Source organism: Lithobates pipiens, unplaced genomic scaffold, assembly GCF_037356315.1.
Source record: "Lithobates pipiens isolate NorthernLeopardFrog02 unplaced genomic scaffold, aLitPip1_a1.2 Scaffold_16, whole genome shotgun sequence".
NCBI classification, from domain to species: Eukaryota; Metazoa; Chordata; class Amphibia; order Anura; family Ranidae; genus Lithobates; species Lithobates pipiens.
In genome coordinates, this window is record NW_027507748.1 from 160,593,251 (window position 1) to 160,620,435 (window position 27,185).

A 27,185-nucleotide genomic window follows, 5' to 3' on the forward strand; every position below is an offset into this window, starting at 1 on the left:
AGAAGCCACAGCTCCTTTCCGGAATTCTGACCACTTATTCATCTACTTTTATGGGAAAAATAGAGGTTTACGTGCTTCTTCAAGAACTATAGCATCTTGGATTGTCCAAGCCATCCAAAGGGCGTATAAGGCTAAGGGTCTGGCTCCCCCAGAAGCGGTTACTGCTCATTCTACCAGGAGCGTTTCTACATCGTGGGCAGCTTCTCGTCATGTTTCCCCGGAAGTGATCTGTAAAGCGGCCTCATGGTCGTCGATTAATACTTTTATGACACACTATTGTGTAGAACCGGCTTCCTTGTCTTCGGTTAATTTTGGTTTGAATCTCTTATCTGTTGACGGTGCCAATTAAACCTTATTTTCTTTAACCAGCAATTGCCCACCCGGGTGTGTATGGCTAGTCATTTCCCATACGTAGGCTGCCATGGAGTCTGTCAGGAAAACGGAAAATTGATATCAAATACTTACCGTAATTTTCCTTTCCTGATGGACTCCATGGCAGCAGGAGTTCCCTCCCATTTGCTGGAGTAGGCTAAGTTACGGAACGTGGTCTCTGACTAGAAGCAAAGATTTATGGGAGTGGGGTCCTATGAGGTAGGAGAGGCGGGGTTAACCCATACGTAGGCTGCCATGGAGTCCATCAGGAAAGGAAAATTACGGTAAGTATTTGATATCAATTTTCCGTTTTATTTTTGTAAATGGCTAGCCTTGGTGTATTGTGCAGTATTATCTCAAGCAGTCCTATTAGCCCTGCACAAATCACCTATGTGAACTGTAGAACAACTCCCCTCTATAATAGGGAAATAAGTGGGTGCCCATAGTATTAAAACAATATGGGGTTGATTTACAGACACTGAAGAGTGCAAAATATGGTGCAGTTCTGCATAGAAACCATTCCATATTTTTTTTGTCAAAGCTTATTTGAACAAGCTGAAGTTAGACGCTGATTAGCTACCATGCACAGTTGCACCAGATTTTTGCACTCTTCAATAGTGATGGACGAACTTCCGACGGGACGTTTCGCGAACGCGAAACGCGAACGGGCACAAACGTTCGCGAAAACGACCGTTCGCCGCGGGCTCCATTGACTTCAATGGGAGGCGAATTTCGCAAACCTTTAGGTCGAATTTGCGGCCACGTGGTAATTATTAGGGGGTAGCACGTAGTCCCACCACCTGGACAATAGCATAATACATGTATGAGGTGAATTTGGGATCGATAACTACAAGCATTTTTTTTTTATTTGGGAAATTGTTCTGACAATTCAGGACTATGGAGCTAATGAAGGCAATGGAGGAGAGGGAAGGTCAGGGACCAGGGTAGGCAAACAAGAGGGTGCAGGAGATACAGAGCACTGACAGCAGCACCGTAATACAGAGCACTGACATCAGCACCGTGACATACAGCGCTGACAGCAGCTCCGTGACATACAGCGCTGACAGCAGCTCCGTGACATACAGCGCTGACAGCAGCTCCGTGACATACAGCGCTGACAGCAGCTCCGTGACATACAGCGCTGACAGCAGCTCCGTGACATACAGCACTGACAGCAGCTCCGTGACATACAGCGCTGACAGCAGCTCCGTGACATACAGCGCTGACAGCAGCACCGTGACATACAGCGCTGACAGCAGCTCCGTGACATACAGCGCTGACAGCAGCTCCGTGACATACAGCGCTGACAGCAGCTCCGTGACATACAGCGCTGACAGCAGCTCCGTGACATACAGCGCTGACAGCAGCTCCGTGACATACAGCGCTGACAGCAGCTCCGTGACATACAGCGCTGACAGCAGCTCCGTGACATACAGCGCTGACAGCAGCACCGTGACATACAGCGCTGACAGCAGCTCCGTGACATACAGCGCTGACAGCAGCTCCGTGACATACAGCGCTGACAGCAGCACCGTGACATACAGCGCTGACAGCAGCTCCGTGACATACAGCGCTGACAGCAGCTCCGTGACATACAGCGCTGACAGCAGCTCCGTGACATACAGCACTGACAGCAGCTCCGTGACATACAGCGCTGACAGCAGCTCCGTGACATACAGCGCTGACAGCAGCACCGTGACATACAGCGCTGACAGCAGCTCCGTGACATACAGCGCTGACAGCAGCTCCGTGACATACAGCGCTGACAGCAGCTCCGTGACATACAGCACTGACAGCAGCTCCGTGACATACAGCGCTGACAGCAGCTCCGTGACATACAGCGCTGACAGCAGCACCGTGACATACAGCGCTGACAGCAGCTCCGTGACATACAGCGCTGACAGCAGCTCCGTGACATACAGCGCTGACAGCAGCTCCGTGACATACAGCGCTGACAGCAGCTCCGTGACATACAGCGCTGACAGCAGCTCCGTGACATACAGCGCTGACAGCAGCTCCGTGACATACAGCGCTGACAGCAGCTCCGTGACATACAGCGCTGACAGCAGCACCGTAAGCAGCCCCAGGAGGAAGTCAGCACAGCACAGGGATGGTGTGATCCCCTCATAATAAGAACCCCCAGGAGGAAGTCAGCACAGCACAGGGATGGTGTGATCCCCTCATAATAAGAACCCCCAGGAGGAAGTCAGCACAGCACAGGGATGGTGGGAGCCCCTCATAATAAGAACACCCAGGAGGAAGTCAGCACAGCACAGGGATGGTGGGAACCCCTCATAATAAGCAGCCCCAGTAGAAATATGACACCGCTCAACCTCTTCAAAGAGGAGGGTAGGGGCATATAGTACGGTGTGCTTTTTTGGGTCAGGGAAGTGAGCCAAATGAATTAAGAAGGTCTGTGTGCTTGATTCCAAAAATTGTTTATAGACATATACATGGTCTACTGATCACATGTGTTGAATTCCTCCGAGATCCATGCCTCATTCATTTTTAGAAATGTGAGGTAGTTAACACTGTGGTGAGCTAGGCGAGTACGCTTATCGGTCACAATCCCCCCTGCTGCGCTGAACGTCCTTTCGGACAGGACACTGGATGAGGGGCAAGCCAACAGTTCGATTGCAAATTGGGCAAGCTCTGGCCAGAGGTCAAGCCTGCCCACCCAGTAGTCTAGGGGTTCATCACTCCTCAGAGCGTCCACATCGGCCGTTAACCCAATGTAGTCGGACACCTGACGGTCTAGGCGTTCCCTGATGCTGGATCCGGATGACACCTGTCGATGGGTCGGCTGAAAGAATGACCTCATATCCGAAGTCACCAACACATCTTCAAACCGGCCTCTTCTTGCAGGCGCTGTTGGATTGGTACCCGCAAATCCTTCTCTGGGAGTGGGAATTGCTCCTCTGCCAGCGCACGCAAAAGCAGAATGCAGCATTTCTCGAAGCAAGGCCTGGAAGTGCTGCATTCTGACAGCCCTCTGCGACGGCGGTAACATTTCCGCCATTTTGTGTTTGTACCGGGGGTCTAAGTACGTTGCCACCCAGTACTGGTCCTTGACCCTCATGCTTTTTATACGGGGGTCCCTATTAAAACACTGGAGCATGAAGGCCCCCATTTGCACTAAAGTGGAAGCGGTGTGGTGGCCTGGCTCCTGCTCATCATCCAGGATAATGTCGTCCTCTTCATTCTCCTCTCCCCATCCTCGCACAACAGGGATCCCAGAAAGGTTTAAAGCATGCTCTTCTTGCTCCTGCTCATCCGCCCCGGCACCATCCTCCTCTGACTCCTCATCAGACTCCTGTTGTTGACTTGTCTCAGATAGAGTAGCCCCCCCTGGGAATTCATCCAGCATTGCGACTTCCTCATCTTCCCGCTCCTGCTCCTCCACAGCCTGATCAATGACACGACGCAATGCACGCTCCAGAAAGAAGGCATAAGGTACCATGTCACTGATGGCGCCATGGCTGCGACTGACCAGTTTGGTGATCTCCTCAAATGGCCGCAGAAGTCTGCATGTGTCGCGCATGAGCAGCCACTGGCGCGGTGAAAAAAAACCCAGCTCCCCAGAACCGTTTCTTTCGCAGAGTTCATACAGGTAGACGTTAACTGCACGTTTCTGCTGGAGCAGCCTATCAAGCATATAGAAGGTTGAGTTCCATCGCGTCGGGCAATCGCAAATAAGACGTCTGACCGGCAGATGGTGTCGCCGCTGAATGTCAGCAAGGCGAGCCATGGCCGTGTAAGATCTTCTGAAATGGGCCGAGATTTTCCTTGCCTGCCGCAAGATGTCCTGGACCCCAGGGTATTTGACAAGGAATCGCTGCACGACCAAGTTTAAGACGTGTGCCATGCACGGCACGTGCGTGATTTTGCCCTGTTTCAATGCGCTAAGCAGATTGGCACCGTTGTCACACACCACTTTACCAACTGTCAAATTGAGCGGTGTTAGCCACTCATCTGCCTGTGAACGCAAAGCTGAAAGGAGTGCCGGGCCAGTGTGGCTCTTTGCTTCCAGGCACAACAGACGCAGCACGGCATGGCAACGTCTCACCTGGCATGTGGAATAGGTTCTGGGGAGCTTGGGCGGTGCAGTGGAAGAGACGCTAGCAGCGGAAAAGGAGGAGGCAGCTGAGGAGGAGAGGGAGGAGGATGGAGTAGGAGGAGGAGAAGAAGAGTCAGGCCTGCATGCAATCCGTGGCGGTAAAACCAAATCTACACGGGTGCCACGGGTTACATGCTTGACGGCCGTCAGAAGGTTCACCCAGTGGGCAGTAAAACTGATATACCTTCCCTGCCCGTGTTTGCTAGACCACGTGTCTGTGGTCAGATGTATCTTGGCACCGACACTGTGTGCCAGAGATACATTCACTTGCCGCTGAACATGGCCATATAGCTCTGGGATGCCCTTCTCTGAGAAATACTTCCTTCCTGGGACCTTCCATTGTGGTGTTCCAATGGCCACAAATTTGCGAAAGGCCTCCGAGTCCACCAGTTTATATGGCAGTAGTTGGCGGGCTATGAGTTCTGACAAGCCAGCCGCCAACCGTTGGGCAAGAGGGTTATCCGGCGTCATCATTTTTTTACGCTCAAACATTAGGCCCACGGAAGCCTGCCTTTTTGCAGAAAAATGTGAGCTTGGCGTGATGGAAGGTGGAGTGGAGGACAATTGTGAGGAGAGAGGAGAAGGAGAAGTAGAAGACGAGGCTGGACGGTGAGAGCCTGCAGTGTGGCTTTGTGTGTTCCGTTGCTCCCACTGGGCTCGGTGATGGCTGCTCATGTGCCTTCTTAAGGCGGTCGTCCCTAGGTGAGTATTGGGCTTACCGCGACTAACGCGTTGACTGCAAAGATTGCAGATGGCAACGCTATTGTCAGCAGCGGACACGTTAAAAAAAGCCCACACTGCGGAGCCATGTGCCGGTGTCCTGGGAGCGCCAGATGTGACCGTACATGGTCGATGACTCGCTCCTGATACATTTGCAGTCTGCTTTGTCCCTGCTGTGCAATGTAAGTCATTGCTGCTTCTCCTCCCTATCTGCTGGTCCATATCTCCCTCTGAACTCCCCTCCTCTTCCTCTCTTGTGGGCACCCACGTGACATCACTAGACACGTCATCATCAACGTCACCTTCCCCACCGCTATAAGTAGAGTAGGCAGCAACACCGGGGACCAACCTCCTCCTTGGGCTGATCTGGGTACTGGCGTCAGACTGCTGAGTAGCGCTTGTTGCTGCCTCCTCTTCCTGATCCAATACCAAGAGTGGCTGCGCATCAGAAATGTCCTCTTGATATGGATCGGAAAATAATTCCAGTGACTCAAGCGGAAGGTATGTGGTGGTGGTGGTGGTGGTCGTGTTGTTGGTGGTAGTGTCTTTGGGGGTGCACATAGCAGAGAGTGAAGAAGAGGGTGCAGATCGAGAGGATGAGGAGGGTGCAGAAGAATAAGGCTGAGTGAGCCACTCAACCAAGTCTGGTGCGTCCTTTAAAGTAATTGAACGCACCTTCTGCAACTTCCCACTTTGGCTCAAGGCTGTTGCTCCTGCCCTACCCCTACCACCCCTGCGGAAGGGCCTGCCTCTTCCTCTGCCTGTCATTTTTTAAATCACCCTGTGACAAAACTCTTAGTCCCTATACCGCTGAAGGACTGCTGCAGTATAGGGCAGCGGTCAGCAGTAGTGCACGTCAACCCTATGTATTGTGGACCGATAGCGGTCCTTACAGAACAGCAGACTGTACTGCACTCAGGCCTATGTACCGTAGCACCCTATACCAAGTTACCAGTCCTTATAAAAACTTTTGTGGACCAAGCAGGTTGTGTGTTAGTGATTAGCAGACTGTACGTCAGTCCCTATACCAATGAAGGACTGCTGCAGTATAGGGCAGCGGTCAGCAGTAGTGCACGGCAACCCTATGTATTGTGGACCGATAGCGGTCCTTACAGAACAGCAGACTGTAACGCACTCAGGCCTATGTACCGTAGCACCCTATACCAAGTTACCAGTCCTTATAAGAACTTTTGTGGACCAAGCAGGTTGTGTGTTAGTGTTTAGCAGACTGTGCGTCAGTCCCTATACCGCTGAAGGACTGCTGCAGTATAGGGCAGCGGTCAGCAGTAGTGCACGGCAACCCTATGTATTGTGGACCGATAGCGGTCCTTACAGAACAGCAGACTGTAACGCACTCAGGCCTATGTACCGTAGCACCCTATACCAAGTTACCAGTCCTTATAAGAACTTTTGTGGACCAAGCAGGTTGTGTGTTAGTGATTAGCAGACTGTACGTCAGTCCCTATACCAATGAAGGACTGCTGCAGTATAGGGCAGCGGTCAGCAGTAGTGCACGGCAACCCTATGTATTGTGGACCGATAGCGGTCCTTACAGAACAGCAGACTGTAACGCACTCAGGCCTATGTACCGTAGCACCCTATACCAAGTTACCAGTCCTTATAAGAACTTTTGTGGACCAAGCAGGTTGTGTGTTAGTGATTAGCAGACTGTACGTCAGTCCCTATACCAATGAAGGACTGCTGCAGTATAGGGCAGCGGTCAGCAGTAGTGCACGGCAACCCTATGTATTGTGGACCGATAGCGGTCCTTACAGAACAGCAGACTGTACTGCACTCAGGCCTATGTACCGTAGCACCCTATACCAAGTTACCAGTCCTTATAAGAACTTTTGTGGACCAAGCAGGTTGTGTGTTAGTGTTTAGCAGACTGTGCGTCAGTCCCTATACCGCTGAAGGACTGCTGCAGTATAGGGCAGCGGTCAGCAGTAGTGCACGGCAACCCTATGTATTGTGGACCGATAGCGGTCCTTACAGAACAGCAGACTGTAACGCACTCAGGCCTATGTACCGTAGCACCCTATACCAAGTTACCAGTCCTTATAAGAACTTTTGTGGACCAAGCAGGTTGTGTGTTAGTGATTAGCAGACTGTACGTCAGTCCCTATACCAATGAAGGACTGCTGCAGTATAGGGCAGCGGTCAGCAGTAGTGCACGGCAACCCTATGTATTGTGGACCGATAGCGGTCCTTACAGAACAGCAGACTGTACTGCACTCAGGCCTATGTACCGTAGCACCCTATACCAAGTTACCAGTCCTTATAAGAACTTTTGTGGACCAAGCAGGTTGTGTGTTAGTGTTTAGCAGACTGTGCGTCAGTCCCTATACCGCTGAAGGACTGCTGCAGTATAGGGCAGCGGTCAGCAGTAGTGCACGGCAACCCTATGTATTGTGGACCGATAGCGGTCCTTACAGAACAGCAGACTGTAACGCACTCAGGCCTATGTACCGTAGCACCCTATACCAAGTTACCAGTCCTTATAAGAACTTTTGTGGACCAAGCAGGTTGTGTGTTAGTGATTAGCAGACTGTACGTCAGTCCCTATACCAATGAAGGACTGCTGCAGTATAGGGCAGCGGTCAGCAGTAGTGCACGGCAACCCTATGTATTGTGGACCGATAGCGGTCCTTACAGAACAGCAGACTGTACTGCACTCAGGCCTATGTACCGTAGCACCCTATACCAAGTTACCAGTCCTTATAAGAACTTTTGTGGACCAAGCAGGTTGTGTGTTAGTGTTTAGCAGACTGTGCGTCAGTCCCTATACCGCTGAAGGACTGCTGCAGTATAGGGCAGCGGTCAGCAGTAGTGCACGGCAACCCTATGTATTGTGGACCGATAGCGGTCCTTACAGAACAGCAGACTGTAACGCACTCAGGCCTATGTACCGTAGCACCCTATACCAAGTTACCAGTCCTTATAAGAACTTTTGTGGACCAAGCAGGTTGTGTGTTAGTGATTAGCAGACTGTACGTCAGTCCCTATACCAATGAAGGACTGCTGCAGTATAGGGCAGCGGTCAGCAGTAGTGCACGGCAACCCTATGTATTGTGGACCGATAGCGGTCCTTACAGAACAGCAGACTGTACTGCACTCAGGCCTATGTACCGTAGCACCCTATACCAAGTTACCAGTCCTTATAAGAACTTTTGTGGACCAAGCAGGTTGTGTGTTAGTGTTTAGCAGACTGTGCGTCAGTCCCTATACCGCTGAAGGACTGCTGCAGTATAGGGCAGCGGTCAGCAGTAGTGCACGGCAACCCTATGTATTGTGGACCGATAGCGGTCCTTACAGAACAGCAGACTGTAACGCACTCAGGCCTATGTACCGTAGCACCCTATACCAAGTTACCAGTCCTTATAAGAACTTTTGTGGACCAAGCAGGTTGTGTGTTAGTGATTAGCAGACTGTACGTCAGTCCCTATACCAATGAAGGACTGCTGCAGTATAGGGCAGCGGTCAGCAGTAGTGCACGGCAACCCTATGTATTGTGGACCGATAGCGGTCCTTACAGAACAGCAGACTGTAACGCACTCAGGCCTATGTACCGTAGCACCCTATACCAAGTTACCAGTCCTTATAAGAACTTTTGTGGACCAAGCAGGTTGTGTGTTAGTGATTAGCAGACTGTACGTCAGTCCCTATACCAATGAAGGACTGCTGCAGTATAGGGCAGCGGTCAGCAGTAGTGCACGGCAACCCTATGTATTGTGGACCGATAGCGGTCCTTACAGAACAGCAGACTGTAACGCACTCAGGCCTATGTACCGTAGCACCCTATACCAAGTTACCAGTCCTTATAAGAACTTTTGTGGACCAAGCAGGTTGTGTGTTAGTGTTTAGCAGACTGTGCGTCAGTCCCTATACCGCTGAAGGACTGCTGCAGTATAGGGCAGCGGTCAGCAGTAGTGCACGGCAACCCTATGTATTGTGGACCGATAGCGGTCCTTACAGAACAGCAGACTGTACTGCACTCAGGCCTATGTACCGTAGCACCCTATACCAAGTTACCAGTCCTTATAAGAACTTTTGTGGACCAAGCAGGTTGTGTGTTAGTGATTAGCAGACTGTACGTCAGTCCCTATACCAATGAAGGACTGCTGCAGTATAGGGCAGCGGTCAGCAGTAGTGCACGGCAACCCTATGTATTGTGGACCGATAGCGGTCCTTACAGAACAGCAGACTGTAACGCACTCAGGCCTATGTACCGTAGCACCCTATACCAAGTTACCAGTCCTTATAAGAACTTTTGTGGACCAAGCAGGTTGTGTGTTAGTGTTTAGCAGACTGTGCGTCAGTCCCTATACCGCTGAAGGACTGCTGCAGTATAGGGCAGCGGTCAGCAGTAGTGCACGGCAACCCTATGTATTGTGGACCGATAGCGGTCCTTACAGAACAGCAGACTGTAACGCACTCAGGCCTATGTACCGTAGCACCCTATACCAAGTTACCAGTCCTTATAAGAACTTTTGTGGACCAAGCAGGTTGTGTGTTAGTGATTAGCAGACTGTACGTCAGTCCCTATACCAATGAAGGACTGCTGCAGTATAGGGCAGCGGTCAGCAGTAGTGCACGGCAACCCTATGTATTGTGGACCGATAGCGGTCCTTACAGAACAGCAGACTGTAACGCACTCAGGCCTATGTACCGTAGCACCCTATACCAAGTTACCAGTCCTTATAAGAACTTTTGTGGACCAAGCAGGTTGTGTGTTAGTGTTTAGCAGACTGTGCGTCAGTCCCTATACCGCTGAAGGACTGCTGCAGTATAGGGCAGCGGTCAGCAGTAGTGCACGGCAACCCTATGTATTGTGGACCGATAGCGGTCCTTACAGAACAGCAGACTGTACTGCACTCAGGCCTATGTACCGTAGCACCCTATACCAAGTTACCAGTCCTTATAAGAACTTTTGTGGACCAAGCAGGTTGTGTGTTAGTGATTAGCAGACTGTACGTCAGTCCCTATACCAATGAAGGACTGCTGCAGTATAGGGCAGCGGTCAGCAGTAGTGCACGGCAACCCTATGTATTGTGGACCGATAGCGGTCCTTACAGAACAGCAGACTGTAACGCACTCAGGCCTATGTACCGTAGCACCCTATACCAAGTTACCAGTCCTTATAAGAACTTTTGTGGACCAAGCAGGTTGTGTGTTAGTGTTTAGCAGACTGTGCGTCAGTCCCTATACCGCTGAAGGACTGCTGCAGTATAGGGCAGCGGTCAGCAGTAGTGCACGGCAACCCTATGTATTGTGGACCGATAGCGGTCCTTACAGAACAGCAGACTGTAACGCACTCAGGCCTATGTACCGTAGCACCCTATACCAAGTTACCAGTCCTTATAAGAACTTTTGTGGACCAAGCAGGTTGTGTGTTAGTGATTAGCAGACTGTACGTCAGTCCCTATACCAATGAAGGACTGCTGCAGTATAGGGCAGCGGTCAGCAGTAGTGCACGGCAACCCTATGTATTGTGGACCGATAGCGGTCCTTACAGAACAGCAGACTGTAACGCACTCAGGCCTATGTACCGTAGCACCCTATACCAAGTTACCAGTCCTTATAAGAACTTTTGTGGACCAAGCAGGTTGTGTGTTAGTGTTTAGCAGACTGTGCGTCAGTCCCTATACCGCTGAAGGACTGCTGCAGTATAGGGCAGCGGTCAGCAGTAGTGCACGTCAACCCTATGTATTGTGGACCGATAGCGGTCCTTACAGAACAGCAGACTGTAACGCACTCAGGCCTATGTACCGTAGCACCCTATACCAAGTTACCAGTCCTTATAAGAACTTTTGTGGACCAAGCAGGTTGTGTATTAGTGTTTAGCAGACTGTGCGTCAGTCCCTATACCGCTGAAGGACTGCTGCAGTATAGGGCAGCGGTCAGCAGTAGTGCACGGCAACCCTATCTATTGTGGACCGATAGCGGTCCTTACAGAACAGCAGACTGTACCGCACCCAAGCCTATGTACCGTAGCACCCTAGACAGACCAAGTTACCAGTCCTTATAAGAACTTTTGTGGAACAAGTGAGTTGTGAATGATTAGCAGACTGCAGCAGAAGGGCAGCAGTCAAGTATAATATTCTTTCTATATTTGGAAGAAAGAATATTATACGTGTACAAGCCTATTACCGTACCACTGATACCAGTCCTGAAAAGAACCTTTGTGGAACTAATAGTAACAGCAAGTCTTTAAAATTATCCTCACTGCCTGACACACTGCTTCCTGCCTGTCCCTATACAAATTGGCAAAAAAGAGTAGGCTGGAACGATTAGCTGGAACAGCTCTTTTGTGGACCTGATAGTAACAGCTAATGATGATGATGATGATGATGATGAAGAAAGACTAATCTGGCTGAGCTGTCCCTAAAATAGCAGCATACAGCGCTCTGTCCCTTTATCTAAACTGACAAAAGAAACTCAGGCTGCTGACCTAACACCTATACCAGTCCTGAAAAGAACTTTTGTGTACCAAATAGCTAGCGTTTTCTCTGTCCCTACTCCACACAGGATCCTTTCCCTACAGTGACAGAAGAAAGAATGTAAAATGGCCACCGGATCGGGTGTATTTATAGGTTAGGGGGAATGTCCAAGTGTCCATGAGCTGTCATGTCTCAATTGGTTGTCCTGTAACACATGATAAACGTGTCACGAAAGGTTAAAGTTCTTGTATACATTAAACACGTAAGTCCGCCGGGGCGAACGACGGAAAAAGGCGTTCGAACCCGCGGACGGCGAAAGTCGGAAATTCGCCGCGAAACGACCGCCGGGCGAACCGTTCGGCCATCACTACTCTTCAATTTTTGTAAATCAAATTCCTTTCTGTTGTAGGGTGACAATTCTGGTCTCAAACTAACACCATTTATCTTTTTGTTGTAGGGTGACAATTCTGGTCTCAAACTAGCACCATTAATTGGGTGAGGGTTGTCACCCCTAGACAGAGTGCATTATTGGCAGGACCATAAGGAGAAAAGAGAAAAAAAGTTCCTGAAAAAAAACACCACATCTGGTAAATTGCAATAATAAACATCTTTCCTAATCGAATTCTCACTCTCTGATTAGTATATATTTGGTGTAATAATTTGTTGCGTTCAACAACCTTTAACACATTTATCAACAGATTACACCATCCTTTGGGTCTCCCAAGAAAACTTGTACTGAATGTTCTTGGATAAGCAAATGGACAAAACCTAATTCTCTTGGCTACAAACAGAATTTTTACTTCACTGTTTACCTTTGGGATCAAAACAAAAAACTGTATATACTTCATTAGGAAATAAAAACATAAAAAAATAGAGGACTGAATAAGCCAAAGCTGTGAAGGCAAACTGAGAGGTCAACAACATATGGGTGGCAGTGAAAATGATAAATCAGTATTTTTTAGTACACATCTTTTAGTCTTTACATATGCAATAGTAATATAGCAGTTTGCAAACTATGTAATTCATTTTTTTTTTATTTTAGTCTTCTCTCATTTCTAATTTTAAGTCTTAGGTTTTTCTCTATAGGAACATCTTTATGCCAGTTATTTCTGTTTTATTTAGTAAAATGTATTGCAATTAAACATACACAGGTTAAAGATCTTTCAGTCTGTGTGTTGACATATTTTGGGGTTATATTTAGCCTGACTGAGTCCTAATTCTTTGACTATGAAACCGGTTTGTGAATTTTACATGACCACCACCGAATGCAACATTAATTGGGCATGTCCCCATTCCCAGTGTTCCTCCTGAGATAAGTGGCACCGACAGCCAAGAGCGGTACCTGTGTGGTCAGATCAGATCCCCATCGTATGTCCAATAATCCACAAATGTGGATTTAGCCCAACCCTATCTGCTGGGCCAATGTGATGTAATGTAGGGGTATTTTAACAGGTGAATATGAGCACATCCAACACAACAAAGTGTCTTTGTTATCACTTAGCACTGATATTTGTTCTGATATCAGTTTGAGATGTTTCAGTGATTCAGAATCCACTGACAGGTGCATTTGACCTCTTTCTGACCTGAATTGACTTGTGCTTCATGAATAGTTTGCCTTCCAATAGACTGGAGGGTGAACTTTAGGAGGAAAAGGTGTGGCTTAAAGAGGAAAGGGTATGGTTTACAGATGGTGGGGTGGGTCTTAAGCAGGAAGGGGTGTGGCATTGACAGGAAGGGGTGTACCATATTTAAATTAAGGGGTGCATGTCTTTAGTCAGGCCTAGGACAGCACAAAACTTAAATACACTGCATATATGGGGGTTATTTTACCTGCCATAGGATTTTCTATTTCTCAGTTTTGAGAATTACACAGCTCTATCACACAGCACAGCTCCATCTAGCAGGGAAGGAGACCTGATTTTTCTGTGCTGTAGTTAAGTAACCTGTACAGCCCTCAGCCTTGGGCTGGAAAGTGAAAGGATGATAAGTACACTGATGGGTTTATCTCTCTGTCACTTTGTTCTCTTCTCCTGTCAGTATGATTCTTGTTAGCACATGAGCACTGTGACACAACTGACTGGCTTCTTGTGCTGCTTCTTCCTCTCCCAATCTAAGCCCTGCTCTACTGGGACTGCAAAAGGACTCTAACTCAGATACTTATGCTGCTTGCATTTAACTATGTATTATTGAATACAGAACTGTATTTTCTTTACAAAATTCCCAGACAGACTCTGAAAATGTAATGAAAACATAAAAGATTAGTATCTGATATGTGTCGACCAGTTTTCTTGCTCTTGATATCTATTTCTTACAATCAGACCTTCACTGTTGGTGTGTATCTGGGAGTAAGGTTTCCTTAAGGCCCATAGACACTATCAGATTTTCTGCTGATTTTTGTCTTCGGATTTACCAAAACCATGTAGTGCAAGGGCCTGCCTGATTGCATACAAATTGAAACTCCTAAGGTTTGACCTCATATTATATGGTTTTGGTAAATCTGAAGGAAAAAATCAGCAGAAAATAAGATAGTGTATATGGGGCTTAAGTATGTTTTTTTTCCAATTAATGTGTTTACAATCAGATCAGGAAATAATTCTTTGTCTGTTAGGCATTCCCAACACCCCCAATTGAGAAGGATTTTCAGTATTGTTTCACCCTAGACAAGTGACATCTAAGCATTTCCCCTTCATTCCCTTTTAGGCACAAACATGTCATTTAATTAAAATGAGCAAATACACACCTTTAATTTTAAGATCAACATTATTCCTTAGCCATGGGTAGATTCCATAATTTGATTGGTCATCAGGAATTGGATTATTTTCTATCCAACCACCACAGGCATACTGGAAAAAATTGTCACAGGGATCTACAGAAAGGTTAATCTTGTTCCGTATACCAGCAGCTATAGAAAAAAAAAAAGAAAAACAAGGGAAATCTTAAATTCAGTACTTAAACATGTTCTAATTGAATACATGGACAATATATATATATATATATATATATATATATATATATATATATATATATATATATATATATATATAATGTCTATAGTTGTGTTTCCTGCCTAGGAGCTCAGTGTTTGCATTATATCATTACTCTCTTTCTTTTATTGCAAGTTCCAGGGGTCATCTGTAGCTAACAATAATTCTATATCTAGATAGAGTATCCTTAAATTGGTTTTATGATTGTATCAGCAGTGGTTCATCTCACTGTAATTGCCTGACATACAGATGACTATAGTAATAAAGTTAAGAGTTTGGCATGCATAAGTAGACTGGAGTAGACTTGAGTAAGCATAATTTAGGTTATAAGGGCTTATCGCAGGCCCAAAAATAACATGGAATGCAAAACTGACATTTTATAATATGACGATATATCACTCTGCATAGTGTATGCATTCATTTTATAATTTCAATATGCAAGAAGATATTACTTTTTTGTCCAATTACCATTCTTATGACTTGGTCATTAAGGGCTGGTTTACACATGCTTCAAAACAAGGCTTCGGACAGACTTTGTTAAAGCTCTCTTAATGCCAGTCAAATCCCCTGTCACTAAAGAAAAAAGCACTAAGTGAATTGGTCACTATGTGAGGAGAAGTTCCTTATCAACATTTTAAGCATACTGGACTGGTAGAGGGTTTGTGTCAACCATCTTTAGATATTGTTTTAATGTCACCTTTGCACCATTTACAGCTGTTTCCACTATCAAAGTTCTCATACAACATACAATACCTACTGGTCAGAGAGCTGGTCATAAGGCTGAACGGTCATTAAACAGGTAGGTTGTAAAGTGAGGAATATACTTTTTAGTGGACCAGTTAGCATTAAAACTTATAGGACATTTATCTACTAAATTTAAAGGATAAGTTCACCTTTAGGAACATGTTCCCGCTGCTGCAGCTGCTCGGCAACCCAAGCCCTCTCTGTGACAACACGGCCATGTGGGGCTCCATCCCTATGGCCGTGCCATTCATTCACAGAGTTCTGTGAAGGAATGAACTACAAGTACTGACATCCTATGTGGCTGACGGCTTGTAATTCTCAATGAACTACCATGGCGCTGTTGAAGGCTCTGATAGTTCATTGATTCTTCACTGACAGCCTGCAGGAGACCTGCACAGCACCATTAGGGTTAAATATTAGGTTTAGATTATATGTTAATAGTCAATGTTTAGAGTTAGATGTTAAGGTTAAGAAGGATGGATAAATGTTAAATGCCCAAATGTCTGGCACCAAGTTTCAAATACTTAAAGGGTTAAGGGTTGGTGTCTAAATATGTTGGGATAGGTCAGAGGTTGCAGGCATTTATTCTTTTACGTCAGCTTATTCTCTGCATCTAAAGCCGTAGGCCAAGAACTACTGTGCTAAAACTATAGCAAGCAGCCATTTTAGAAAATGATCACCCAGAAAGAATACTACCCACACCTGAATGACCCTGAAGCCCAAGGAAGCAGATCCATCCAGTCTGGGCCAATTTATTCCCTTCATTAATGGGCACTAATAACAGTCTACAGACAATAAGATTTTTAAAGCTGTTGGAATATTGTAATATACACACCAATTTCCTCTCCTTAGACCAGTGATGGTGAACCTTGGCATCCCAGATGTTTTGGAACTACATTTCCCATGATGTTGATGCACTGTGCAGTGTAGTTGAGCACCATGGGAAATGTAGTTCCAAAACATTTGGGGTGCCAAGGTTCGCCATCACTGGCTGGCTTAGACTATGTCCACATATATTAATCTTAGTACAGTGCAATAAAAATTGTGAATGTAGGCATCTGAAATGGATGGTAATCCCCACTTAAAAGTCCAGATTTTTTTTTTTATAAATATGAATTAAATAATCACTGGAAATACTAAAAGTTAAATGTATGATATGAAATATAACACCAGATAAATATTTTTGTAATGAAACTGGTATGTAGTGGTACTGGCATGTCTCCTCGTTTTCTTCAACACATGAAGGCATTGTGACTTATCCTCATAGGGGACATCACTGTTTGCTTTTCAGCAAACATCTTTGATAAATGTAGAGGATGGGAGTGTATCACAAGGGACTAGAATTGAACAGTTTTGCTTTGTTTTTCCAGGATATAAAATTGATGTTACAGTGAGCTGGAGAGAGAGCAGCAGTGTCATGAGGGTTCTCAATCAATGGAGCTGATCAATATTTCTACACAGGTGGGTCAGAATAGTAATAACAGTCAGTGTGTTCAAGATGCCAGAGACAGGATGAAGTCAGAAGCTCACATATATTATTATTACAGGATTTCCAGACAGCATATTTTACAAAATACCGTAGGCTTCGCAGCTAAGATTGTTGCAGAAATGTCAGGTACTATTGCATGCAGACAGTATACATGCATTAGATATCATTTCCACAGTGTATATCTTCCCACAATGTACATCACAATCATTTCATTTTCTGAAGGATAATCTATAATCACGTTTTATATAATTGAAGATGTATTTAAAGCTATTTAGCCTCTGCCCAATTTTAATTGTTGCCTTTGTCCAAACTGTGGAGGTTCACCCTATATACAGAGTGTGTCCTGGTGAGCATTGTCACCAGCACTAGAAGTCAGGAGAAATTCAACATTTTGAGTTATTTTCAGAACAAAATTAGAAGGGAAATGAGGACAGTTGCTGCAGTGAAAATTTAGAGGGGGATTTTGATTACTTTGAAGGGATTTCTTCTCACTTCCTGATGTGTCTCAAAGACAGGATGTGAAAGAAAATCTTTCCAATGGGGAAACATTTGGACAGTGGTTTAACCATTTCATACTCTATTAAAAAAAAGTTTGGTCTTTAGGTATTTTTTTAATCAATTCTTATTAAAAAAAGGAAATTATTATTTCAAGAATCAGCTGTAATTAAAATAAATAAATATGCTCCATGAGTTTATAATCTATTTTGTGATGCTGTGCGAATGACAGGCTATGGGAGGCATGCCAGTCCTGTCTGGTATTAACGTTTCCGTCTGAAGGTGATGTCAGTGAAATGCCGCGTACACACGTAGCCGACTATCCGATGGACTTAGTCTGGTGGACTTCCCGCCAGATTGTCCGTCGGACTTTCCGAACGGGCTACTTGCCCACACACGGCACTTTTTCAGCGGACTAATACGGCGACTAAGTCCGCCGTACTATCCGCCCTACTTTTGAAATTAACGGACTCGCCCACACACGCGGAGGAAACGTAATTTCGAGCGCGTCTCCAGGTAGGCGGGGCCCGCGAAGGAGACGTCGCTGGCCCCGCCACCTGGTATGGACTTAAAGGGGAACCCCAACGCCGAAAAAAATCGGCGTGGGGGTCCCCCCCAGGTCCACATCAGACCCTTGTCCGAGCACGCTACCCGGCCGACCAGGAAAGGGGGAAAGGGGGGGACGAGCGAGCGCCCCCCCCCCCCTCCGAGCCGTACCAGGCCACGTGCCCTCAACATGGGGGGTGCCTTGGGGAAGGGGGGGCCGCGCGGCCCCCCCCACCCCAAAGCACCTTGTCCCCATGTTGATGAGGACAAGGGCCACTTCCCGACAACCCTGGCCGTTTGTTGTCGGGGTCTGCGGGCGGGGGGCTTATCGGAATCCGGGAGCCCCCTTTAATAAGGGGGCCCCCAGATACCGGCCCCCACCCTATGTGAATGAGTATGGGGTACAATGAACCCTTACCCATTCACCTGTAAAATAAAGTACAAAAAAAACACAACACACAAGATAAAATAGTTTATTGCACAGCTCCAGGGGTCTTCCGTCTTCGGGGGTCTTCTCGCCAGACTCCTCCGCTATCTTCTTCTAGCTCTTTTGCTAGCGGAGTAGCCCGGCTTTCTTCCTCGCCGCGGCCTCTTCTTCCGACTTTGGGGGTCTTGTCCCCCTCTTCGGTTCTTCTGTCACTGCCGCCGCCGCCGCTGCTGCCTTCCGTTCTTCTTCTCCTTCTTCTCCTGGAGATGTTGACTCGACGCTCTCTCCGGCCGCAATGCCAGTAGTGATGTCCAGTTCATGAACGAATCGTTCTTTTGAATCGATTATTTTCAGTGAACTGGATGAATCGATTCATCTGAGTGAACTGATTCGTTTGAAACAGTTCACTATGCACTCAGTACATAGCAGAGTAGGCCTGGTAATATGATCCTAGAGTGAGAGAGCTCGGCCCCTCCCTGCAACCAATCAGCTGACTCAAAGCACAGTGACACTCAGGAACTGGATACAAACTTAAAGAGGAAGTAAACCCTGATGGGTTTACTTCCTCTTTCATTCGCTGCAAAGGCAAAGCATAATGGACTACTATGCATCGCATAGTAGTTCATTATGTGTCACTTACCTGACACAGGAGCCAGCAAAGTCACCGCTGTCCCCTGTAGTCCGGTGCATCCATATTTTCTGTGGGGTCTCACAGCTCCATCGCTGTCATTCGTTGTTGGAAATGCCGCGCTCAGTGTGCCTGCGCGCCGCTGTCTACGGCGCATGCGCCATAGACAGCAGTGCCTGTCTTCGGGCAAATATCTCCTAAACCGTATAGGTTTAGGAGATATTTCTTGGACCTACAGGTAAGCCTTAATCTAGGCTTACCTGTAGGTCAAAGTGGTTTGTAAGGGTTTACAACCACTTTAAAACAAGAGCCAGGAGTACACAGTACACAGTACACCGAGTTAAAGAATCGTACAAGTTACCGAGTTAAAGAATCCTACAAGTTACCGAGTTAAAGAATCATATCAGTTTTTAGAACACACTGAACAAACCACAAGTCACCACCAGTAAAACAATACACTAAACCAATGAGGTAGCAGCAGTGATCAGGTGGTATGGACAGCCTAAGGCCCTTTCACACTCGTGCGACTTGTCCTGCGACTTGAGACTGCAAAGTCACATGACAAGTCATACCCCATGATTTCCAACAAGTTCAGTTCATATCTGTGCGACTTCAAAGTAGTTTTTGTACTACTTTTGTCCAATTTTAATGCGACTTGTGGCAGAGACCTCCAGATTACACAGACATTGCTTCAAGTCCTGGCAAAAATCATGGCAAAAGCACTTGACTTTCAAGTCGCACAAGTGTGAAAATAGCCTTAACGATTGAATTTTACTACCAGGGGTACTTCGCCCATGGTAGTGGTAGTAAAATCTGATCATCATTCCTGCGCTTGCGCTGTAAAGGCTACGGGTAAATCTGATGGCTAGCAATGTTAACTGTGAAGTTGGCCCATCAAAATGCAGTTCACATGCACAAAAACCCACTTTTCATTTAGGATCCATTTCCACTTGTGCAACTTGTCCTGCGACTTTGTACTCTATGATTTCCAATGAGTATTATTCGTATCTGTGCGACTTCAAAGTAGTCCCTGCACTACTTTGGTCCCACTTTGATGCAACTTGAGATCAATAGACCTCCGGAATACACAGGCATTGCTTTAAAGTCATATCAAAATTGCGGCAGAATTGTGCAACTTTCAGGCTGCGTTAGCCTGAAAAGCCTGAAAGTTGCATGATTCTGTCGCGACTTGAAGCAATACCTGTGTATTCTGGAGGTTTATGGACCTCAAGTCACATTAAAATGGGACCAAAGTAGTGCAGGGACTACTTTGAAGTCGCTGTGACTTGAAGTCGCACAGATATGAATGGTACTCATTGGAAATCGGGTACTTCTTGTCATGCAACTTTGAGGTCCCAAGTTGCAGGACAAGTTGCACAAGTGGAAACAGAGCCTAAATGAAAAGCGGGGTTTGTGTGCATGTGAACTGCATTTTGGGGCAACTTCACAGGTAACATTGCTATCCATCAAATTTGCGGAAACCTAGGCTCAGGGCCAGTTCACACTGCTGCATAGTGCAAAATCGCATGCGATTTGCACTGCAGTGCAAATCACAGGCGATGTGCGTGCAATGCGATTTCAGCCCTCCAGATAGTATGGCTGAAATCGTATCGCATTCGGACTAAACTCGCATAGGACCCTTTTTTTGGTCCACACCAGAATCGGATCGCATGGCACCCATGCGATCCGATTCATATCCAAACTGACACTTTGCAGTGCGACATGCGAGCTGAAATGGGGGTGTCATTAATATTGTATGACACTCCCCAGCAGTTCGCATATGTTGTTGTGAACTGTTGTGCGAGTCTGGTGCGATGCAGGAACCCATAGTGGAATCGCAGGGTTCCCGCATCGCACAAGTGTGAACCCAGCCTAACACAGCTGTTTGTGTGTCACCAAAATTCATGACACCGAGCTAATGTGACAACAATAGGCTTGTGCTCTGCGCCGATGAACTAAATCAAAGTAAATGTCCCCAGGGCCTGGCAACCTTCTGTATGAATCAGTCTTCTGATTCTACTCATTTAATATGATTGAATCAGAGCTTCGGTTTACTTGCTTGTCATTAGACTCAGCAAGTGAACCGAAGAACCGAAGAATCGATTCATTGAATCGGTTAATTTCAGTGAGCAGTTCGAAATAAACCGATTCACTTTAAAGATCCGGACTTCCCATCACTAAATGCCAGGGACGCGCTGTGCGGCGACTTATATAGGGACAAGGGGCGGGGTCATCGGTTGATGTCACATGGGTTGATGTCACATGGCGACAGTCCCAGCATCCTCCGGGACTGTGACATCGTAAGGGGGCGGGGTCACCATGCGACATCAACCGATGACCCAACCCCTTGTCCCTATATAAGTCGCCGCACAGCGCGTCCCTGGCATTGCGGCCGGAGAGAGCGTCGAGTCAACATCTCCAGGAGAAGAAGGAGAAGAAGAAGAAGAACGGAAGGCAGCGGCGACGGCGACAGAAGACCAGCCAACGCCTGTAAAAGAGCTATAAGAAGGCACGGTGGCCCGGCAGAAGAACCGAAGAGGGGGACAAGACCCCCGAAGTCGGAAGAAGAGGCCGTGGCGAGGAAGAAAGCCGGGCTCCTCCGCTAGCAAAAGAGCTGGACGGCGAGAAGACCCCCCGGAGCTGTGCAATAAACTATTTTATGTGTTGTGTTTTTTTTTGTACTTTATTTTACAGGTGAATGGGTAGGGGTACATTGTACCCCATACTCATTCACATAGGGTGGGGAGCCGGTATCCGGGGTCCCCTTATTGGACCTGGGGGGGACCCCCACGCCAATTTTTTTCAGCGTTGGGGTTCCCCTTTAAGTCCATACCAGGTGGCGGGGCCAGCGACGTCTCCTTCGCGGGCCCCGCCTACCTGGAGACCCGCTCGAAATGAGCAGACTTTTCTCCGGGCGGGAAAAGTCCGTTCATTTCAAAAGTACAGCGGACTGGCATACGCACAGCCGGATTGTCCGCCGAAATGCGAGTCCGGCGGGAAGATTGGAGTGCAAAACTACTTTCTAAGTCCGCCGTACTTTCGGGTCAAAAAAGTATGCCGGAGTGTACACACGGGGGGATTGTCCGGCGGACTTGAGTTTGCCAGATTTTTCCACCCAATTGTTTGATTGTGTGTACGCGGCAAAAGAGACAGTGGCTGCTGTTCCTTGCCATTAATTCACTCCCTCCCTTGTTGTACAGGCAGAGTAAAGCTACAGTATAGTGTGTATATTAAAAATATGTGTGTATCACAATGTAAAAGTGTGTACTGTGCATGGGATGGCATGGCAGTGATTTAATTAGGGTATGATAATAATACATCACAATTGCTGCTTATGCACTCATTGCCATTGCATGGAATGACAGTGACTTCACCTGGGACATTATGACTGCTTGTGGAGATGCTTACGACCACTATCACTGAAGTTAAAGTATAAGAGAAATAAAGTTGAATAGGGTTATAAGTTCAAAGTACAGCACTATTAAAATATAATACCTTTATTGCTATAAATCTAAAGTCAAATTTGTGTATCCCCAATGTGTATAAAAGAAGAGTAAAGTTTCCTGGACTACCGGTAAGATGCTTATTGATGAGACCAAAATGTTGTATGTGGGCCATTCGCACTTTTATATGCAAAAAAGTTTATTAATTGAAAAATTGCAGAAAGAGGGGTTGACCCAGGGGTTGACAAATTTGCTTGGAATCTAGGAGCCAGCTAAAAAAGTTAGGAGCCAGGTCCGTGACGGCGATCTGGACCTGTCCCTGGTCTGACATGGAGACGAGTGAGGGGAAGATAGCGCCGCCCCCCCCCCCCCCCCCCCGTCTCCAAGTCATTGCCCATAGCTCTTAGAGGGACATTTTATTTGTTTTATTTTTTTTAAATGACGATTTTTTTTTTTTATTGCATTTTAGTGAGGTCTCTCTGACCCCAGATCTCATATATAAGAGGACCTGTCATACTTTTTTCTATTACAAGGGATTTTTGCATTCCTTATATTAGGAATAAAAGTGACACACATTTTTTTTTAAAAGAACAGTGAAAAAAATAAAAATAAAAGTTAAAATAAGAAAAAAAATTTTTTTTCAAATGCGCCCTGTCCCGCCAAGCTTGCGTGCAGAAGCGAACGCATATATGAAAGCGATGTTCAAACCACACATGTGAGGTATCGCCGTGATCAGTAGAGTGAGAGCAATAATTCTAGCCCTAGACCTTCTCTGTAACTCAAAATGTGCAACCTGTAGAATTTTTTTTTAAACGTCGCCTATGGAGATTTTAAAGGGTAAAGGTTTGTCGCCATTCCATGAGCGGGCGCAATTTTTAAGCATGACATGTTGGGTATCGATTTACTCGGCGTAACATTATCTTTCACAATATAAAAAAAATTGGGCTAACTTTACTGTTGTCTTATTTTTTTTATTAAATAAATTATTTTTCCCCCCAAAAAAGTGCGCTTGTAAGTCCGCTGTGCAAATATGGTGTGACAAACAGTATTGCAACGACCACCATTTTACTCTCTAGGGTTTTTAGAATAAAAGGGAAAAAAAATGTTATATATATATATATATATATATATATATATATATATATATATATATATATATATAGTTTAGGGGTTCTAAGTAAAGGGAAGGAGATAGTTCCATTAGCATTGCTGGTTGTAATTCGACGGCCACCACAAGAGGGCGCCAGATTCCAGAAGGAACCATAGGATCACAAAAGGCCTCAAAGCCGGGGGCTCAATTACCGGCCGGGGGGTCCACGGAGACAGGATACCCCCAGCTGTGCTGCCCCAGGAGCCAGGTCACTAATTCTAGTCGCAAATGCGACCTGGCGCCCGGGTTATGTCGAGCCCTGGGTTGACCCATACAAATATGATTGCTTTTGTTCACTTATGCGTACACACGTAGCCAACTATCCGGCGGACTTAGTCTGGCAGACTTCCCGCCACACTGTCCGCCGGACTTTCCGAACGTGCTACTTGCCCACACACGGCACTTTTTCAGCAGACTAATGCGGCGCACTAAGTCCGCCGGACTATCCACCGTACCTTTGAAATGAACGGAGTCGCCCACACATGCGGAGGAAAGTCCGCTCATTTTCAGCGCGTCTCTAGGTAGCCGGGGCCAGCGAAAGAGGCGTCGCTGGCCCCGTCACCTGGTATGGACTTAAAAGGGAACCCCAACGCCGAAAAAATCCACATCAGACCCTTGTCCGAGCACGCTACCCGGCCAGCCAGGAAAGGGGGGACGAGCGAGCAGTCCCCCCTCCTGAGCCGTACCAGACCACGTGCCCTCAACATGGGGGGTGCCTTGGGGAAGGGGGGCCGTGCGGCTCCCCGACCCCAAAGCACCTTGTCCCCATGTTGATGAGGACAAGGGCCTCTTTCCGACAACCCTGGCCATTGGTTGTCGGGGTCTGCGGGCGGGGGGCTTATCGGAATCCGGGAGCCCCCTTTAATAAGGGGGCCCCCGGATACCGGCCCCCCACCCTATGTGAATGAGTATGGGGTACAATGTACCCAGAGGATGCTGGGACTGTGACATAATACTGGGCGGGGACATCATCCGGTGATGTCCCTATATAAGTCGCCGCGCGCCGTGTCCTGGTCATTGTGAGCAGAGAGAGTGACGAGGCAACATCTGAAGAGAAGAAGAGAAGAACAGAAGAGGTCGACGGCGGCGACAGAAGACCGGGCCTCCGCCTGTAAAAGAGCTAGAAGATGGCGCGGTGACCCGGCAAGAAGAACTGAAGAGGGGGACAAGACCCCCGTAGTCGGAAGAAGAGGGTGGCGGCAAAGAAGAAAGCCGGGCTCCTCCGCTAGCAAAAGAGCTAGCAGAAGATAGCGGAGGAGTCTGGCGAGAAGACCCCCGAAGACAGACAGAAGACACCCGGAGCTGTGCAATAAACAATTTTAACCCTTGCGTGTTGTGTTTTTTTTTACTATTATTTACAGGTGAATGGGTAGGGGTACATTGTACCCCATACTCATTCACATAGGGTGGGAGACCGGGATCCGGAGGCCCCCTTATTAAAGGAGGCTCCCGGATTCCGATAAGCCCCCCACCCGCAGACCCCAACAACCAACGGCCAGGGTTGTCGGGAAGAGACCCTTGTCCTCATCAACATGGGGACAAGGTGCTTTGGGGTGGAGGGGCCGCGCGGCCCCCCCTTCCCCAAGGCACCCCCCCATGTTGAGGGCACGCGGCCTGGTACGGCTCAGGAGGGGGGAGCCGCTCGCTCGTCCCCCTCTTTCCTGGCCGGCCGGGTAGCGTGCTCGGACAAGGGTCTGATGGGGACCCCCACGCCGATTTTTTCGGCGTTGGGGTTCCCCTTTAAGTCCATACCAGATGCCTCCTTTGCTGACCCCGGCTACATGGAGACGCGCTCAAAATGAGCGGACTTTTCTCCGGGCGGGAAAAGTCAGTTTGTTCCAAAAGTACGGCGGACTGGCATACACACAGCCGGATTGTCCGCTGAAATGCGAGTCCGACGGAAAGATTGGAGTGCAAAACTACTTTCTAAGTCCGCCGTACTTTTGGGTAAAAAAAGTCCGCCGGACGCTACACATGGGGGGATTGTCCGGCGGACTTGAGTCCGCCGGACTTTTCCACCGGATTGTTTGATCGTGTGTACGTGGCATTATATAAGCTGTTGCTATGTAAAATTGTGAGAGAAGAGCAAAGCATAAAGATGGGACATTTTTGACACCTTTTAATTTGAGTTATTATGTCCCATATCCAAAGGAACACAGACAATTCATCAGCTGCACCAGAATCTGAACATTATTTCACTAAAAATAAAAGATGAGACAGAAATATGCATATTTATTGTAGTGGTAAACATTATCAGATGTTCTTAAACACAATACTCAAAAACATACACTGACAGCTATTCAAACACATGAAGAGTGAGACAGAGATTACACAACTAATATTTCACAATGTGACACTCCACCCTCTTTGACTGAAGATGGAGTTTTGTTTCATGGATCGCAAATATCATCTCATACATTTCAGAACTTTCCATAGGATGCCAACATCAAAACTTTGAAGACAGTAGTGGAATTTCCCCCTTTGGGTACCCCCTACCCTTTCCCTGAAACCCTTTAAATGCGAATTCAGCAAAATACAAAAAGAAAAGCCAAGACTATTTTTATACAAACAGAATTAAGCATGCAAAATCAAATGGTTAATCTATCTTCAGAATCACCATCCAGATAGAAAGAGGAGGAAAGGACTGTAGACAAATTTGAGATATTAATCTCTTTAAGCACAAAAAAGTTCTGAAGGTCTTACAGCTAAGAAAAAAAAACTCTCTCTGGGAGGCCTAACTGAACATCAGGATCAACTGTGTAGGAAAGAATACAGAATTTATTAGAATTGTAGGATGAAGGAAATATGGAAGATATTGACATTGCCTGAGGCTCTTGCTATAATAAAGCAAGCAAGATTTACAGTAAATGTTCCTTTACATCTTTCCCCTAATTTCCACGAATACCAGCTTGGCAGGCTTTATTGCCCTTGTAGTTAATACATTGAAAAGAATAAGGATTGTTACAAAACTAATTCCAGAAGGAATGGATGGGTTACAACGAGACCTTTTCTAGATGATAGATGATGCAGTCACCAATGGGACAATTACTAAGACATAATAGCTTAAAGTGGTTAATTTGATAATAGCAACATTTGATGCTCTTCTAAAAGTGCACAAGAATATCATATCAATGATCCCCTGAGAGACCTATCATATTTGGAAATAGTTCCTTGGCTGAAAAGATCATTTTTTATGTTACATTTTACAAGAGCATGTAGAGACATTCTTATCCTTTATACTAGACACGCCACATCTTTTTAGAATATTACAAGATGTAACACTACCAACTGACACAATTCTAGTGTCACTGATCACAGAAACATTATATTCATCCATTTCTCAAGAACTTGGGGTGTCAGTGGTTTAACAGCTTTTAAACAAATGTAATACTACCCAACATAATCAAGACAGATTTTTGGTGTTGTTAAGATCATGATAAATAATATATTTTTTTTGCTGGTACCTATTTCCACCAGGTGCAGGCTGTGGCAATGGGGAATACATGTGCCCCATATTATGCGCACCTGTACCTGGAAAGGTGGGAGAGAGAGAGTTGTTTGATGATAGGTTCTATCTGTGTATGTGTGCTACATTCTGTCCTGCCACGGGTACATAGACAACATTTTTTT

The 27,185-nt window shown here is 46.6% G+C and overlaps 1 protein-coding gene across 1 annotated transcript in view; it reads right to left on the minus strand.

Moving 5' to 3' along the window:
• Window positions 1-27,185, minus strand: part of PHEX (phosphate regulating endopeptidase X-linked) — a 331,765-nt gene that overhangs the window by 208,371 nt on the left and 96,209 nt on the right. Inside the window, exon 3 of the mRNA XM_077480708.1 lies at window positions 14,390-14,551. Coding sequence (XP_077336834.1) covers window positions 14,390-14,551 — 162 coding nt within the window. The remainder of the gene's footprint in view (window positions 1-14,389; window positions 14,552-27,185) is intronic.